The sequence below is a fragment of the Canis aureus genome, chromosome 27 (assembly GCF_053574225.1).
Source record: "Canis aureus isolate CA01 chromosome 27, VMU_Caureus_v.1.0, whole genome shotgun sequence".
Lineage (NCBI taxonomy): Eukaryota > Metazoa > Chordata > Mammalia > Carnivora > Canidae > Canis > Canis aureus.
In genome coordinates, this window is record NC_135637.1 from 37,404,590 (window position 1) to 37,422,519 (window position 17,930).

At 58.5% G+C, this 17,930-nt stretch overlaps 1 protein-coding gene across 2 annotated transcripts; it reads right to left on the reverse strand.

The window, feature by feature from the left end:
• Nucleotides 1-1,294: 1,294 nt before the first annotated feature.
• Nucleotides 1,295-17,412, reverse strand: LIPN (lipase family member N). Of its 2 annotated transcripts, none has more exons than XM_077874817.1 (11): nt 17,259-17,412; nt 16,830-17,131; nt 16,083-16,201; nt 15,402-15,519; nt 14,185-14,284; nt 12,420-12,529; nt 9,805-9,941; nt 7,773-7,913; nt 6,645-6,716; nt 6,056-6,127; nt 1,295-3,231 (listed from the first exon to the last, which is right to left on the reverse strand). In XM_077874817.1, exons 3-11 carry the CDS (start codon nt 16,188-16,190, stop codon nt 2,998-3,000), a joined length of 1,092 nt encoding a protein of 363 aa, XP_077730943.1. In that variant the 5' UTR covers nt 16,191-16,201; nt 16,830-17,131; nt 17,259-17,412; the 3' UTR covers nt 1,295-2,997. The 2 variants fall into 2 exon arrangements, with proteins under 2 accessions (XP_077730943.1, XP_077730942.1); XM_077874816.1 differs by having other exon boundaries at nt 14,185-14,383; nt 17,259-17,411.
• Between the last annotated feature and the right edge of the window lie 518 nt (nt 17,413-17,930).

Genomic DNA, 17,930 nt, shown 5'->3' on the forward strand with positions numbered 1-17,930 from the left:
CAGGCCTAAGAAGGTAAGACCCTAAGGGAATCTCAGCTCGGCCCTGAGTTTTCCCACTGGCGGCTGTAAGGCGAGGAGACCGGGATGCCACAGGGGTCAGGACTCATTTTCACTCCATCTATCCCACCGCTGGCCGAGACCCGCAGGAGGCCCCGGGCAGGGATGACCGTGAAGGTGACGAGGAGGCCAAGGGGCCGGCCTGGGAAAGAAACCCCATAGTCCTCCCGGAGCTCTGAGTCCGTCCGCCTTGGGACACGGTGTTGAGAGCCGTCCTGAAAGTATAGCTTTTCTGCTGCCGAAAGTCAGTCTTATCACCACATCAATACCCTTTTTATTTTTATTTTTTATTTTTTTTAGGATTATTTGAGAGACTGAGAGTAGGAGTTACATGGAGAGAGAGTCGGCTCCAGCATCCGGCTCCATCCCAGGACCTGACCTCGTGACCAGAGCCCAAGGCAGACGCCTCACCGACGGAGCCCCCAGGAGCCCTTGCGCTTTTTACTATTGGCAGTTTTTTAGACGATTAATTTTGTTTTCCAACACTTTGATGTTCTGACGGGCGTGAGGGCGGCTCCGTGTGGGCTGGGGATGTGCGAGGTGGGGGACGCGGTGACACAGCAGCTGCCTCGTGGGAGCTTCTCCAGCAGAGAGAGGAGGGGGTCACGCAGGGAACCAAGAGTCAATAGCACTGGGAGATCTCTTAGGAAATAGGGCGCAAGATTTTTGAGAGTTTCAGCCTCGAGGTAAGGCGTCTCTAATATTCCAAGATGAATTACAAGAGTTCTCTTTACGGCCGAGCGTTACGTTGATAAAGTTGCATTCACTGCCTTCCCACAGAAACCCAAACACTGCCTCATACCCGAAGCACCCAGGTTCTCCCATTTTGGGGACGGGCACAGCCACGACACTCCAAGCTCCACCTGTCACAGGAGACGAGGCAGCGTGCACACGGGGCCTGCTGTAGAGAGAGCGATGAGCTCCACTCGGGGCCTTGGACTGAGAGACCTGCGGTGGACGTCGCGCAGAGTCGCCATCGGCGGCCACCGGTGTGGTTTGAAGGTCACCAGACGCGTTATGACTGCGTTCATCCATCTGTTCTGTTCCTTTTTTTTTTTAAGATTTTATTTATTTATTCATGAGAGACCCAGAGAGAGAGGCAGAGACACAGGCAGAGGGAGATACAGGCTCCATGCAGGGAGCCCGCTGCGGGACTCGATCCCGGGACCCTGGGGTCACGCCCTGGGCCAAAGGTGGACGCTCAACCACAGAGCCCCCCAGGTACCCCCAACAATAAATTATTTAATGCATTTTTATTAATTTGGTTAAACGTGACTTTACAAGGCTGTACTGTTTGTACGAAAACTACATTTTACTCTTGAGAAGAACTTCATAAAAGTGCCCTGAAACTGATACAAATGAGTCTAATCTCGTTACATAAAAAGTATACAAATATGGAAAGATGTGCACCTGAAATTGCTTCCCAAGTGTTTTAAAACTGTCTTTCCTTTTTTTTTTAAATAATTGTTTATTTATTCATGAGAGACAGAGAGAGAGAAGCAGAGACACAGGCAGAGGGAGACGCAGGCTCTTCTCTGGAGCCCGATGCGGGACTCGATCCCGGATCCTGGGATCACGACCTGAGCCGAAGGCAGATGTTCAACCATTGAGCCACCCGGGTGCCCTGTCCTTCCTTTTAAAGACTAAAACTGAGGTTAAAAAAAAACAAAAAAACGATGAAATATGGATTATCTATTGAAGAATGGTCGTGCGGTGTCTGACATCCAAAAGACCCTCGTCCTCCATGCAAATATTCGGGAGCTGGTTTAGATTCTCCCTGTTTAGGTGCGTGTATCATTTCCTGATGATTCCTTGAGGATCACGAACGTTCTCCATTAAAGAAGGATGCACCTGCTGTGTCTATAGAGAAGGTTTGCGAGTTGGCAGCACTCGCGAGTCCGGGACGGACACGGGGCGCCGTGCTGGGAGGCCTGTACTGAGCCCGGGGGTCGGGGTCTGGCCTCGTTGAGGGAATGAGATGGGGCGAGGCTTGGACTATTCCTGGTGCCTTCCTTGCTGCTTCTGAAACAGGCTTTCTGGGAGCTGCTTTAGGTGTCGCCGGGGCGCGAGCCCGGGCGTGGGTTCCACTTCGACAATGAAGACACGGCGGGCGATCAGATGAACCTCTCTTTAGAGCAAAACGAGAGAATTACATCCCGCGTGTTGTATCTGAAGAATGACCACAGGCTCCCTAACAGTCCCAATTTTCTCTCTCTCTCTGTTTTTTTTTTTTTTTTTTTTTCCTGGCATTTCCGGAATATGAAACTCAGTGAGGTTCTCCAGCATGCGGTTTCCTCCCGCGGCCGACGTGGGCCAGCGCTTGCTCACGCTGTCGTGACCCCCGGGCTAGCCGTGCGACCGCAGCCACCCGCAGGATAGTCCCGCACGGCTGCCTCTACAAAGTCTTGCCTTGTAAGAATATTCCTAATTAGGGAAGAAAAAGGCCCCTTTTGAAAGGAGAGAAAATAAGTGGGAAATATCAGAAAGGGAGACAGACCACGAGAGACTCCTCACTCTGGGAAATGAACCAGGGGTGGTGGAAGGGGAGGAGGGCGGGGGGTGGGGGTGACTGGGTGACGGGCACTGAGGGGGGCACTTGATGGGATGAGCACTGGGTGTTATTCTGTATGTTGGCAAATTGAACACCAATAAAAATAAATTTATTAAAAAAAAAAAAGAAAAAAAGAAGAAGGCCCCTTTTAACTCGTCTCCCAGGCGTATATTCACGGAGGCGAAAAATCGGCCCCGACGGAGGGGAAGAGACCCGGAGGTCCGGCGGCGCCTTTCTTGGATGAAGAGCAGCCCCGTTGAGACAGTTCCTGGTTGGGCCGCGGATAAGGAGCCTCCACGGCCGCGAGGCAAGACCTGGCAGCTGAGCAGCCCCTCCCCGGGGCCTCCTGGGCTCGCCGGGACTTGTAGCCGAGAAGCAGGTGCGCCGCGTCAGGAGTCCGACTGCATCAGCTCTATGATCTTACTGTAGACTCGCCGCGGCGCGTCCAGGCCCCAGATGAAGTCGAAGTGGTTCCAGTCGGGCAAGAGGTCGAAGTACCGGAGGTTCCTGATTTGGGAGATTGTCCTGGCCACATCCTGGAGGGTCACAAGGACGTCATTGCCACCGGCCCATATGGCAGTAGGCACCTTCATGGCACTCAGGTCGTAGAGCGGGGGACGGCTCTACGGGAGAGAGAAGGAGCGTCCGTGAGAGAAGGCTCCCCACGCAGCCGGGGAGGCCGCGGGTGAGCCCCGAGGGAAGGAGAAAGAGCGCCTTCCACGGTCCCTGCGGTCACACAGGGCGGTCGACAAACACTCGCCTACAAAGCAGCGTGCGTCAAGGGCCACAGGACGCTGCCCCCAAACCACGGGAGGTGGGCTAAGAGGAAGCGACTTCTGGCTTCGTGTGCGGAGGAGTCGCTCGAAATGGCCCTTGAGGGACCGTGGGACTTGGCCGGATAGGGACGCGGTGGGAGGGCTTCCCGGCGGGTGGCAAAGGCATGAACAGCACGCTCGGGAAGGCAGGGCGTCCCGGGAACCCAGGGAAGGAACTCTGAGCCAGACGGCGTCGATCTAGGGTTGGAGACAGGCAAGGTCCACACCCCAGGCCCAGGTGCTTGGACACCCTTCGGAAGCCGGGGGCAGGGGGCAGGGTCTTTCTCAGAGCTCAGTCTTGGGATGACTGCGGGGCCGTGAGCCCGGGACGCCGGAGGGAGGAAGGGCCAGCTGGAGGCCGACCCTGGACAACGTAGACGGGCGTGGCGGTGGCCCGGAGAAGGGACGATCGACGCCGTCGGGCATCGGGGTGGCTTACGTCCTCCAAGGGAGAAGTGTCAGAGGCGGGCTGACAGCAGAAAGCAGCGCGTGCCGGCGGGGCGGGGACGAGGGAGGCCGTCCAGAAGGGGACGTCTGGGTTGGGGACGCGGATGGCCACCCCACGTGGAGGGTTGGGGTCTGGGAGGGGGCCGTGGGGACCCCCAGGGCAAACACCTGCAGGTGAGAGCCGGGCCCTGGGTTTGGCGACTCACATAAGCAGCTGCAGCGGAAAGAGGAAACCCCGGGGCCCAGCGCGGGGCCCCCAGGAGGTGGGGACACTCGCCTCGGCCCCGCGCGCATCAGGAACGCTGATCAAAGGCAGAGGGTGGGTGACGGGGGACGCATGATGGACTCGCAGGGTGACGGCAGGTGCGCGTGTTTTGGAAGCAGCAGCAGGGGTGGGGGGTTCAGGCGGCGGGGGGGGGGGGGCAGGCACACCCGGGCAGTCACAGGCCTCCGTTTTCTGGGAGAGGAAGGAAGGAGACGGGCCGGGGGCTCTTGGGCCGCGTGAAGGGACGTGGGGAAAGTCAGCCACGCAGCAGGCGAGGGTCCCGGGCGTGCCAGGTCCGCGGCCGGGTGAGGAGGGCCCGGCCCCAGCACAGGCTGCCCCTCGGGGCTCGCGGGGCCAGGAGAGCACGGAGATCACGGAGATCACGGAGAGCGGCTTCTGGCGACCGAGTCCTGCTCGGAGCAGGGTCGGCGGGGACCCGGGCACCCAGGCCGCCGGGACACCAGGCACCTGCGTCCTTCCCTCCACGGAGCCGGGGGACACGCCGACCGCCCGGGTCCAAGGGTGCGTGGGATGCTTTGCCTCGCTCTCTCGTGGACGGAAGGGCCGGAAGCGACGGCCTCCTCCACTTCCCGACGGCAACCCTCCAACAGGCCTTGCTGCGCCTGCTGTTCGCTCCCTTCTCCTCCAGGCCCGGCTGAGCGCTTGCGGACACGCGTGTCCGTGAACAGCCCGGTGCGCGGGGCAGGGGACCCTGTCGGGGGCTGACAACGGCCCTGTCCCGGCGGTGGCGCCGTCACGCGAACACCGTCTTTCTCGAAACTCATCGATTTGGAGAATCAGGGCATTTTATTGTATGGAAATCGCACCGTAAGCGTAAAAAAGGATGATAATATCCCTGTTTCTCTCGGTCGTCTCAAGGGCTGGAAGAGTTATTGTCTAACAATTCAGTCCCTTCGTGAGAAATCGGCGGGTCTGGTTGGCTGATTTGATGCTCAGAAACAACTTAATTGACCCACATTTGGATTAATAATTGACCTCATGTACCCGCCTGGGAAAACAATGGAAAAGATGAATTTAATGTGCTCGGTTCATATTGAGAAGCCCAGCTCCTGACTTTGAGGGAAAAATGGTGGCAACAGGATTAATCCCAGGCCCAGGAGGCGGAGTCTACAAATCCTGGTGTGAAAAATCAGAGCGGAAAAAAGATGCTGAAAGCTCGACTTTTCATGGGTGCATAATATTCCTTTAATTTTCATGGGAGCCTATTTTGTTTTTCTGCTGGTGCCAAGAACTGGATATTCATTTTCTCTGTACATTTTTAATAGATTTTCATAAAACAATTTTCATTATTACACAGTCAACAAAATCATGCTAAAACCCAGCTCGGCAGCATGGCTGGGTCTTGCCGTAACTGTAAGTGAAGAAGCAAGATGAAAAATTGTGCGCAAAAAAAATGAATAAAAAAAATAAAAATTGTGCAAAAGCAGCTGCACTGAGAAGATTGGAATAAATGCAGTAAAATGTTGATACACCCAGTGTGCTTTGGGTGGAGGGATTATAAATTATTCGCGTCCCTTAGGATATGCGTCTTTTGTTTCTATGCTACTTATTTTTAGATTTTTTTTTTACAAAGGGTGCATATTTAAATTAGTCAATTTTTCAAAAGCTCTATTGATCGATGAGAATGCCACCAATTACAGGTAGGATTCTTTTCACTGTCCAATAATTTATTTTTTAAAAAAAATTTTATTTATTTATTCATGAAAGACACACAGAGAGAGGCAGAGACCCAGGCAGAGGGAGAAGCAGGCTCCATGCCGGGAGCCTGACGCGGGACTCGATCCCGGGACCCCGGGGTCACGCCCTGAGCCGAGGGCAGACGCTCAACCCCGGAGCCCCCCAGGTGCCCCCCACTCTCCAATAATTCCTTACTATAATGTCTCAAAAGCCCCAGCTCACCTGATTGTAGTGATGCATGTTCTCAGCTTCACTTCCCCAGTCATAAGCTCTGAATTCATCAGATCCATAAAGCTGAAATACATGTTTTTTTTTTTTTTTCAAACATCATCAGAGTAAGAATCACAGTTGCTAACAGCAGATCTTAGACAACCACCGCGCAGCGGGGCCCCTGGATCAGCAGAGGGACATGCATCCACTTTTACCACCGGACGCACGCGGCCAGAGGGGGGCGGGGGGCATCTCCCTTGGTTTGGAGGAGCAGCTAACGGAAAACCAGGACCCCCTCGGGGGGCCTCAGCCGCGGGATGATGCTCTCTGGGGAAGTTTCCATCTGACGCCTTCCCGGGTCACCTCTTGCTTCAGCTCAGGGTCTGTTCGACAAGCTCCGACCTTAACGGAGCGCTCACCTATGTCTCCTGCCTGGTCTGCACCATCCCTTCTCCTTTCCCTTAAAATCTGGGGAAACCAAACCAGAGATGGTGACAAAGACACCCTAGAAGCCGCCTCGCAGCCTCCGAGGGTGGGGCTGCTGACTCCGTCCGTTCGGAGGTGCCGACATCGGCGGCCTCTCCCGTGGCGAGGACCCTACCTGTTTTATATGCAGTATGTTCTGTATTGACGATCCGGTGGGCGCGTGGGACATGTACACGTCCATTCGGCTCTGAAGGGAAAGAAGACGTGGCATAGCAGCAGCTACCCAGAGCGGGAAGCAGAGAGCGACCGAGCGAAGGCGCAGCGGCCAATGCTGGGGGTCGGGACACGACGAGGCAAGGGCCCCCAGGTGAGTCACAATTCACACCAGGTGCCGGAATGTGGGCAACGAACGGGCTGCCTGAGAGCAGGTGTGGCCGGCGCGTGGGGAGCTGGTGCACGCCGTCCGTCCCCGACCCGTGGGGCGACCCCGCGCCGTCAGGACAGACCCTGTCAGTGACCAGCTTTGGCACCTTGGCCCAGGGATCTGACACCCGCGCGTGTCCGTACTTTCGCCTGCTAAACGAACATCCCCCAGATCACACCGTGCCCGGCTTTCGCGAGGATAAGACACAATCTTGCAGAAGAAAAGCAACACATCCTCGATTCCCGTGGCGCGAAAGCAATCAAGGGAGCCGCTAAAAGGATCCGCTTTTGAAGAAGCGGATCTGGGGCCGAGTGGGCCGCCCCGGGGAATGCTCAGCAGGTGCAGACCCCGCGTCCTGCGCCCGGAAGTCCCCCCACGGGAGACAGAGACTTGATGAACCCACCTGCTCCTCTTTTGTGGGGAAGCGTCTGTCTCCATTCCATCCTGCCTCCTGCTTTCCAGGGTAAGTGAGGTGTTTTATCAGAGGCCAAAGTCCCCCCTCAGCGCATGAGGCCGCGGGAAATATGTGCAATGCTTGTCTGCACTTTTTTTCTTTTCTGGGATTTTTTATTTTTTATTTTTTTTTAATGCACGAGGCTGGTGGTAAAATCCAATTGACCCTCGTAATGGTGGCCGAGAGTGAATGTGTGGAAGTCCCACCCACGCGGGGACATCGGCTTCCCCACCTATGGCGAAGGGTGGAAGCGTGAAGCCACCAACCCGCCCTTCACAGTCACGGTCCATCGGATTCCCGACCTACGCACAGCGTGCGTGTCTACACCGCATTCGTTTACACGGCGTAACAGCTGCATCAACGTGAGTCGAAGGGAAGCTGGAACCTCCTAAAGCCTCAGATGCTCCCATCACCATCATACGTACCGTATTCATGTTCTTCTTGTTGGATCCGGCCCATAAGGACATAAATTCACTACAAATCACCCACAATATTTTATTGTTGCAGATTCTGATGGAAGGTACCTTCCCCGTGTTTAGAAAGAAACCTTTGGTACCGAAAAATCTCTGTAAGAATAAACAATAATTAGCGTCTCAAGAGCTGTTTTCAGACCCGTTGACATTCCCTGCCCACCCCCCCCAGGAGTGAGGGTCCTTGGACATCTACTTGCATTGGTCTTTGCTGTTTCCGCCAAGGAGACAAGTCCCCGGGGAAAGGGGGGAGATACGAGCTAGGAAGGCGTCTCTATCCAGGGGAGATCAACAAGCACGATTTGGAAGGGACGGCCCTGCCCTAAGGATCTTGGACTCAAGTCCACTCTCCTCGGTGAAGCTCCCCCGTCACGTGCAATCAGTAACTCCCGAGGTTTCTGATTTCTCATTCATTGGCCAGAAAGCCAGAGCAATTTCCCCGTTAAGGCCAAACACCGTCTTGACTAGGAAGGGAGAGCGGGGTTTTCCTGAAAACACCATCGTGTCCCAGCCGCGTCCCACCGGAGCCAGCTCTCGAGCCGGAGCGCGGAGCACAGCGTCCTGAAGGTCGGGACCCCGGACGGAAAACGCTGGATGTCACGGGAGGCGGCACGGTGCACGGTGGGGTCTCTGCTGGGAGGACTGGAGCTTCGGGGGCCCCAGACCTGAGGTGGTGGCAGGGGTCAGGGACTGGGGCTCAGGGAGACGGGAAATCGGGGAGCAGGGACCGTGAAACCGAGAGAAGCCTCGGCCCCCACCTCCGCCTGCAAAGCAGTACGTATGCAAAATGATGCACTTGGAGGTAGATGTGTCCAACCCAGGATTTAATGTCACTAATTTGTCTGCTCGACTCTGCTCCAATGTGGAGAGTGTCCCAAACCAGCTGATGTCAACACACTTTGCGGCAGGACTATCAGCCACACAGAAGGGAGCCCGCCCCACTGAGCTTGCAGTAAACGGCACAGAGGAGCTGAAACCCACCATCAGGCTCCACGGAAAGTCACCCTGGCGTCAGCTCACAGATGGTGTTTCTTCCCATTCCCGTCACGTCACCCTGAACCAGGGCCTCGTTTTATTTATTTATTTATTTATTTATTTATTTATTTATTTATCTATTTATTTATTTATTTTTTATCTATCTATCTGTTTATTTATTTATATAAATTTATTTTTTATTGGTGTTCAATTTGCCAACCTATAGAATAACACCCAGTGCTCATCCCGTCAAGTGCCCCCCTCAGTGCAGGGCCTCGTTTTATATACGAATCACTGTGAAACCTTTATCGGTCTCCTTGACTTCATTTTGGCCCAAATCCATTGTAGCCGACACGTTTAAGGGGCAATTTTGGCCAAAATACCATGTCTGTTGTGGCAATGGCGTTGTTAGAGAAACATAAAGCAAAGAAACAAACAAAAAAAACTTTCGACGGGTCAATCGGCCACCAAACTACTTTTTCGACCCTTGGAAAATAACCGGTCGATGCCTGGATGGATAATCGAGCTGGAAGACGTGCAGGTCTCTGGAAACTAACTAAAGCAAGCTCCCCGGTGGGAGGCCCTGTTATTCGGGCTTATCTGACATCGGAGTCTGAGACCTCCGGGATCACACGGAGCTTGGAAACTGTGCTTCCCCTTGGGCATTGTGACCAATCGACCGGCCCAGGGGATCAAGAAGGAAGCCAGGTAACCTGTGAGGAGATTTTGCGCTGACCCAGCACCAGCTCAGCACCCGCTAGACGCTCGGGTCCGCTCACGGCTGAGGATAATGACGTGTTTATGGGACTTGTGGCCACACACGTGGGTACGGACACGCACGCGCACACGGACGCACGCGCACACGGCACGCGGTCACAGAATCTGGTTTCTATAGATTTCACGTGAATTGCCTACTTTCCTACGTTCACTGCGTGATCGGTCTTAAAATAACAAGGGTCGACAACCCAGAATGGGATCCTCAGATAGGTTTTGGCAAAAATGAAGAGCCTACCTTGATTACGGAATTCGGAAGTAGAAAAAAACTGGTAAAAATGCCCGTGGGGTATTTGAATGAGACCACGGGACCCAGGGCAAAATTCATTCTGATCCTCCGTGCCAGCTCAGGCATGCTGGAAAAGGCCACAAACCCTAAGAGAACAGGAGACAAGACGATCTCGTAAAAATCCGAAATCCCGAGGCAGCGTCCCTCCGACCAAAGGGGGCTGTGCTGTGACGTCTTGTCCTGTTGCTGCGACCCCGTGGGTGACCTGGGGCCCGCTTCTGCATTGCCCTGCAACGACAACCTGCCTTCCTTCCTCCTTGCTCTCAAGCGTCCATTTTTCTTGAATTCTGGACAATGAAGTCGCCAGAGGAGGGAGGGCCCGTGGCGGGGCTGCCATCGGGGCCCTGGAGCGCCTCCCCCCGCACGAGGGCACCTGCAGCACCGGCACAGAGCTCCCAGGAGAGAACCGTCGGCTCCCGGAGGTGCACCCATCAGCTCTTCGTGCAGCCTCATCCAGTTACTCCCCACTGATTTTCCTCACAGTGCAGGGGACGCCGTCCCTCCCGGGGCCGCACGGCGTGCTTGCCCCCCTCCAGAGTCTCCGCTGGTGTCCCTCCTCCTTCGCTGGTCCTGCCAAGGCCGCCTGCACTCGCTCTCACCTGTCAGCAACAGCAGAGCGCGCACCTCCTGCCCTGTGAGGATGGGGGTGGAGACCAGCACGCTGCAGGGGAAAGCACCTGGGGCATCTGTGTATTTGGGTTCCCTGAGAGGCCTTCCTGGGCCCCCCCACTGTGTGCGTGTGTGCATGTGTGTGCACGAGGGTGTGCACAGAGTTGTGTGTGGAGGCGTGTGCATGCACGAGGGTGTGTGTGGGTGCACACAGGGGTATGCATGGGGGTGTGTGTGGGTGTGCACAGGGGTATGCTTGGGGGTGTGCATGGGGGTGTGCATGGGTGTGTGTGTGGGGATGTGCACAGGGGTATGCATGGGGGTGTGCGTGGGGGTGTACACAGGGGTGTGCATGGAGGTGTGCATGGGGGTGTGCATGAGGGTGTGCACAGGGGTGTGCATGGGGGTGTGCACAGGGGGTGTGCATGGGGGTGTGCACATGGGGGTGCGCATGGGAGTGTGTGCATGGGGGTGTGCACAGGGGGTGTGCATGGGGGTGTGCACAGGGGTATGCATCAGGGTATGCATGGGGGTATGCATAGGGGTATGCATGGGGGTGTGTAGGGGTGTGTGCACGGGTGTGTGCACAGGGGGTGAGCATGGGGGTGTGCACAGGGGTGTGCACGGGGGAGTGCATGGCAGTGTGCATGGGAGTGTTCATGGCGGTGTGCATGGAGGTGTGTGTGGGGAGTGCCCATGCATGGGGGTGAGCATGGGGGTGTGCACAGGGGTGTGCATAGGGGCATGCATGGGGGGTATGCATGGGAGTGTTCACGGCTGTGTGCCTGGGTGTGTGTGGGGGGTGTGCTCGTGCACAGGGGTGTACACGGGGGTGTGCATGGGGTGTGCATGCCGCCATAGCAGACTTTTCTCTGACGTTCTCGTGGAACCACTGAAACCATCGCGGCCAGAAAGCGAACTGACGGTGTTGAGGGCTGCGCAGCTGCTAGAGGACTTCTCCTAGGACAGCTTCGGAGGCGTGTAGACGCGAGCCCCTCCGTGCCCACGCGGACTGGTGGGCAGCGGGAGTCCGGGCTGCTGACGTCTTGCCCACAGAGGGTCCTGCCCACGTTACAGACGTTGCTCTGCCCAGGGCGCGGAGGAAGCTCTCTGGACGCTCGCAGGCCCAGGCGGTGCAGAGCAAGGCTGCTCGGGCGCGTCCTGTTCTCTGCAGACCGGGTGGGAGCCCACGGGCGTCCTGCCCACGCCTCTCGGGCTGCTCAGGCCATCCCTGCCCGGCCGCGGGCCCAGCACCTGCCCTGAGCGGTGGCGCCGACGACCTTGCATCCAGGCCGCGTGTCTGTTTCCTCCTCCAGGTGTGGAAGGCGCCGCGGAATTGCACTGACGCTCCATCGGTGCAGGGCCTGTTGGCCAGGGTAGGAGAGTGGCTGCCCGTCCGCGGCACGCTTCTGTCTGTCTGTCTCCCTCTAGATCTTTGATGTCCTTTGCGGCTTATGTCCTGCGACGCTCACTGCCTGTTCCACGTGGAAACAGCCCGTCGCTGTCAAGCGCTGATAAATCCACGTCTGCCGTCGATGGCAATGGCCGTAGGGACTCTGCCGTGACAATGCTGTCCACTTTTTGCAGACTCTTGCGCGGTTTCGCAGGAAGGGACTCCTCACTCTCCGGGGGTATTTCACGTCACGAGGCCGCACCTTCCTAGCTCAGCGCGGGGGGCCTAGAAACCCATGCTCTGGGATCACTTCTTTGGATCTGGGGCACGTGGAGATCACATGGCGGGGCCAACGTGCTGCTGTGACCGGACATGGGGGAGCGACTCGGCCTACACGCCGCCTTGAATCCAAGGACACCACCCCGTAGGGCCGCAGGACAACGTGTCCCGCCCAGGACGGGGAAACTGAGAGCAGACTACATGGCGGCGACTCTGCTGCCGTCTGAGCGCGACCCGCCGCGAGGCTCCGCCCCTCGCAGGACACAGCCGTCTGTGCACATACCTATGGTGGTGCCCAGGGAGTGTCCGATGAAGTACAGCCTCTGCTGCCCCGTTTTGTTTACGATGAAGTCTATTATTCCTGGGAGGTCGTATCTGGCCATCTCGTCGAAACTGCAAAATAAAACGGGGGCTTGGACACCCTGGCGCCCGAGGTCAGGACTCGTGCACGTGCCTACTTTATTTCTTGCCTGCGGGGTTCCGCGGCGTCACCGCTGTGCACCTCGTTATTCACCCAGTTACGTGCAGGCTGGAAGGCGACAGGACTGGTTCCGGGCACGTGCGCGGCCTCCAGGCCAGTCCCGCCCCCTCCTTCCCTTCTCCCCCTGCCCGCCCCCATCTGCCTTGCCCGCCTCTCCTGCAACCCCCCACGGGCCACCTCAAGATCCTCAGGCCGTTTCGCACTCAGCCATCGCGACCCGCTGCGGCCGAGGAACTCGTGGCACGTTAGCGAGTGCCCTGAGCTCCAGTTTGCTCGTCCCTAACGAAGCCTGTGCCGGGGCAGGGCAGCCGTGGGGACCGATGGCAGGCGCCGCAGCGGGTGCACCTGTCACCGATGCCTCCTCCGCTGTCAAGATCTGTCCCACGTGCACCAGGCCGCACAGCAGCAGCTCGGCCGGCAGCATGCGGGACAACAGAAAGACCCGCGTGCTGTTTCGTAGGGCCGGGCCCCCCGCGCTGACGCCTTGTTACAAGAACGTGCGAGGAAATCCGTGGGCCGACGCGCCCGAGTGTGAGCCCATCCTCGTGATGCCTTATAGTAAACAAGCCCCGAGCTCCGGCCGAAGGCCAGTGGCACCAACTAGTCCCTGATGTTTGCCGCTGCCCGAAAGCTCTGGCCCTAACCGCCCCTTCGTCCCCAGCCTGTCAGTGGGAGCCGGGTGCCCCCTCAGTGTGGCAGGAATGCGCCGGCGCAGGCTTGCAAACAGGGCCTTAGCCTTGCGGGGGGCGGGGGCGGGGGGAGGCCTGCCCTCCATGACCCCGCGTTCACTAGCAGCAGCGGCCGCGGGCGCCTGGGTGGCCCCGTTAACAGTCTGCCTGTGGATGGGGTCCCGGCCCAGGTCCTGGGATGGGGCCCCACATGGCGAGGGTCCCTGCTCAGCCGGGAGCCTGCTTCTCCCTCTCCGTCTCCCTCCCCCTCGGCCTGTTGCTCTGGCTGCTTGTGCTCATGCCCCCCGTCTCTCATCCTCCGTCAAGTAAATAAATAAAACCTTAGAAATAAAAAAAAAGAAGCAGGTAGCATGTGAGAAGATGGTTCTCGGTGGCCCGTGAGCGAGGTTTTAAAGGCCTCATGCTGGAGTTGCCCTGAAAACGGCGTCTGATACCGTCTCCACCGGGGCTTCTCCTAATAGAACCCGGGCCGGCCCGCTGACCGGCTGGCCAGGAGGAGACTCGCGGCAGCAGCAGGATGAACGCAGGCCCCGCAGGCCGGGTACCTGGCTCACGCTCGAGTGCTCGCCCGGCAGACACGCTCAGCACACGTTGGCCAACGGGTGCACGCCCGGTCACGGAATCCCCGGAACCATCCCGCGGGACGTGCCCGCACATCCTACCGGGGTGAACCGGGGATTAAAATCACCCTGTTACCGCGATGTACCCGCTGGTGGGAGGGTCGGAGAAATCAGACCTCCCGCTATGCCTCGGCTCGGAGCTCCCCGTAGAAACCACAAGGACCCAGGTGACTCCCGAGGTGAGAGGTACCGTTGGCGTCATGCGCGCCAAGGAACGGTCTCCAACTTTCCCCGTGATGCGTCTTAGGTTCAGTTTACCTGAAGGCCCAGAATTTTTCCTCGGTCGCTGAGAGCGTCCTGTGTCTCCTCGACCAAGTGTTCCCCCGACTGTTTCCCATCCAGACGTCGTAACCCGCGTCTGCGAGAAGGAACCCAAGGCTGCCGTTGGCGTAATTCTCAAGCCAGGAGGCGTTGTCGGCAAACAAGGCGTGCTGCAGGTAGACAACGGGCCGGGGACCTGGAAGGAGGGGGACGGGGGCAGGCAGGCGGCTCAGGTGTCTCGGCGCGCAGGGCCCTGCTACGGCCTCAGGGTTCCTGTGTCCCGGAGCTGCCCCTTGTAGGATCCCTGCTGAACGGACGCAGCGACAGCGCTTCTCGGCCGCTAGGAACCTCCCAGGGCCGCCCCGTTCCAAGGCGCAGGGCAGGACTCGAGCCCGAAGCGGGTACTAGGAGGAGCGCTCGCCTTTGCGTCTGTCCGGGGTCTGCTCGCAGAGGCACGGGGACCATCGCGTCTGACCGAATCCCGCGCCCCGTCCCGGCGGGAGGAAGGGCGAGCAAGTGGACAAGGACGGGCTCGTTCTGCAGCCCAGGCCCCGGCCTCTGCCCACGGACGCCTTGGAACCCCAGGATCCGTTCAGCATCCCCATGACGACTGTCGGGAGCCCCCATTCCCGCGGGAGAGGGGATTGAGGGAGGCGAGGAGAACCAGCGCACATGTTTCCAAAAAGGCGCCATAATTTGGGGCGTAAGGGACGGGCTCTGGAGCCAGGCTGGGTTTGAATCCTGATTCCATCACTCGCCGGTTACGGAGCCCCGGTCCATCCCCGGCAAGACACCGACGTCCTGGGGAAGCTCAGAGGGTCCCTGACGTGAATCAGTGTGAAGCTCTTAGAATAATCCGCTTAATACACGGGATGGGCCTTAATTCGAGCCTCCCCGCGACTCTCCCTCCTTAAGTAAAACCTTTCCTGGAAAAACTCCCTCCTTCCAGGGTCCCCAGCCGCCGCCTCCCCCCAGGCCCCGTGTCGCCAGATTTCTCAAGGGAGACAAAGACCCACACAGGTGAAACGGAGACCGAGAGTAACCAAAGACGCGGGATGCCCTGTTCATCTGAATTTCTGATAAACGGCGAACACGGGCGTGTAAGCGCGTTGCCGCGTGGGGCCTGCACGGGGACCTGACCTGCTAGCGTCACCCGGGCGTCTCGTGCTTCCTCGGCTGCCCCCCCCAGTCCTTCTCGCAGAGGACAAGCCTACCTGCGCTCCCGGCCTCCGCCCGGCCGTGCGGGATCCTGTTGATGCTGAGGATGTACCCGTCCTGCGTGGTGACCTCATACTCCTCGCTGGGGTAGCCGTTGTAGGTGATGATCTCGCTCTGCCCGGGGGAAACACAGACGTGAGCTCAGCGCCACCTCCCCAGGTCGGCACCTGGGCCGCGGGCGCCTCCTGGGGTGACTGATCTGAAACCTGTGGCCCCGGAAACGGTGCCGTCGATTCACTACGTAAACCCCTGGCCCGGAATCAGCAGAACATTCTCCGCTGTCTGCTGTGGGCAGGTCTGGGGTCGGGGGGCCGCGTGCGGGGCCGAGCCAGCCTTCTGGCAAAGCCGCGCGGTCACGCGCATTCCCGAGACCCCTTTCCGTTTGGTAGAAGGCAGAGTCATACATGTCATCCCAAGGGCTTAAAAATACAGTTTTTTAACGCGTTTCAGCTCTAGATTCAAAAGAGGAGGCCACCCACCCCTTCTGTTTCGCTTTATGTTACTGGGAGGCGTCGCTTATTTGGCCAAACGGGAGGCTGTCCCTGGCTTGACTCTCAGAGCTGGGCAAGCGTCGCCCACGGCGTGTCTGGTCCCTCATCTGAGATTTCTTCCCTGCTCTCACGAGGCCACGAACCTGCCTTACGCGACGTCCTTTGGGACTTTGCATGATGACTTACAATATTCATCCACACTTCAGGATTCGCTTCGTTTTCCAGATCGAAGAAGCCGCCAGCATTCAGAGTTCCGCAGATCAAACAACAGGTCGTCGTTAAAAACAGCCACATCGTGGGGACGCCTGACGGAAGACGTTGAACGATCACAGATTAGTTTTCAGACATCAATGTTGACTGAGAAATGAAAATAGGGCGAAAGCCGGCCGGAGGTCGCAGGAGCGGGTGGGGAGCGCGGAGGGGAGCGGGTGCCGCGGGCCGGGGCTGAGCCTGCGAGGATGCTCCTCCCGCAGCCTCCACCGCAACCGACTCTCGCCTCGTCGCTCACTAGGACCGAGGCTCATCTCTGGGTTTCCCTTCACTCCCAGGGGTTCAGGCCTGTTGAGTCTTTGCTCACCTGCGAATCGCCGGATGCCCGAGGACAGGCGTCCAAGCCGCGGCCCAGCGGCCAGTGCAGTCACGTACCCACCCTCCCCTTGGCTTCCCCCAGGGGAAGAGGAACGACTCGAGGACGGGCTGACACCCGGCTTCCAGGGACGGGATTATTGCTCTTGCAGACGCCCGGGGCCGGGAAGGACGGGGTAGGAGGGGGTTGTCGCACTCTGAACCGCGACCGTTACAGCACCGTGACGGGCTCAGAGCTCCAGCCTCGCCACAGGCAGGCGCTCCGACCCCGGGCAACTCATGTAGCAGCTCCGTCTCTCGGTTTCCTTGTGGGTAAAACCAGAATAATAACCTAACCAGCCAACTTACCGGGTTCCACTGAGGATCAGGCGACCCGACGAAGTCAGAGAGCTTTCGCTGCGACAGACTGACGACTGACTTCTAGAGATCTCGAGCTTTACTTCTTGAAGATCTTACAGAGCTTTCCGCGCATTGATGTCTGGTTGAAGACGGTTTTACACCAGCAAATGTCGTAGGATTTAAAACGTTTTGAACGCTGGCGACAGCTAGCGTCTGCTGGCACCGAGCAAGAGTGGAGAAGGTTCCTGACGCCGCAGGTGTGTTGTTTCAATCTCAAAGAAACTCCGCGGAGCGGGTCCTGTCATCCTCGCCTTGGCAATGGAAAAGCAAAGCAAAGCAAACCAAAAGCCAAGGCTTGGGGAGGTTTCCGCCCCGCCCCAGGTCTCGGAGCCCGCAGCCGCCCCGCCCGCTCCCCGTGCTGGCCGAGCTCCCGCTTACCCCGCTCAGCCCCTGCCCCCCAACACTCCCTACGGCTCGGGAACCTCTAAGCTTTTGCAAGTGGCGCCGGGCTGAAGAACCAGATGTGGCTGCAGCGACAGTTAGAAGAGGCTGGAGAGAGGAGAGGCAGGAAGCCGGCGGGAATGAGGAAACCTGGGGCCGCAGCACCGCCCAGGGCGTCTCGGTGCCGCCCCGAGTGCCCTGATGTGCTTGCAGATTGGGAAACAGTGGTCTGCAGCATGCCACGGAACCAGTCAGACGGACTCCCGCCCGTTCCCACGGAGCGCCTGCCCGGGCGGGAGGGCGCAGGGCCTCGCACAGTCGGGGAGTGGGCTCAGGGGCCCCGGACACGACCAGGCACCGCAGCATCGGCCCTGTCAACGCCGTGCGGGGGGGGTCGGATGGTGCCATGTGGGTCACGGCACCGACGTCGGTCGTGCAGCGTGGACGGAGGTGCCTGAGTGCGGCTAAGCCCAGGCGGCGAGGCCGGATCCAGAAGGAGCCGCATGGCCAGGGAGGCTGACCCGCGTGCCCGAGGGACTCGGCCTGCCGTCAGCTCTGGCAGCGACCATGTGGTGCCAAACCCAGGACCCGGGAACCTCTGCTTAAAGCAAAGGACAAGCAGGGGCGCCCGGGGGGCTCAGGGGGCAAGCGTCACACTCAGCTCAGGTC

Excerpts from the sequence above, each read along its gene's own strand:
- LIPN (XM_077874816.1), bottom strand. The coding sequence starts at position 16,190 with ATGTGGCTGTTTTTAACGACGACCTGTTGTTTGATCTGCGGAACTCTG. Across the intron at positions 15,520-16,082 it reads CTGAAGTGTGGATGAATATT|AGCGAGATCATCACCTACAA; the intron begins GTAAGTCATCAT and ends TCCCCCGGGCAG. Across the intron at positions 3,232-6,055 it reads ACATGCATCACTACAATCAG|AGCCGTCCCCCGCTCTACGA; the intron begins GTGAGCTGGGGC and ends TCTCTCCCGTAG.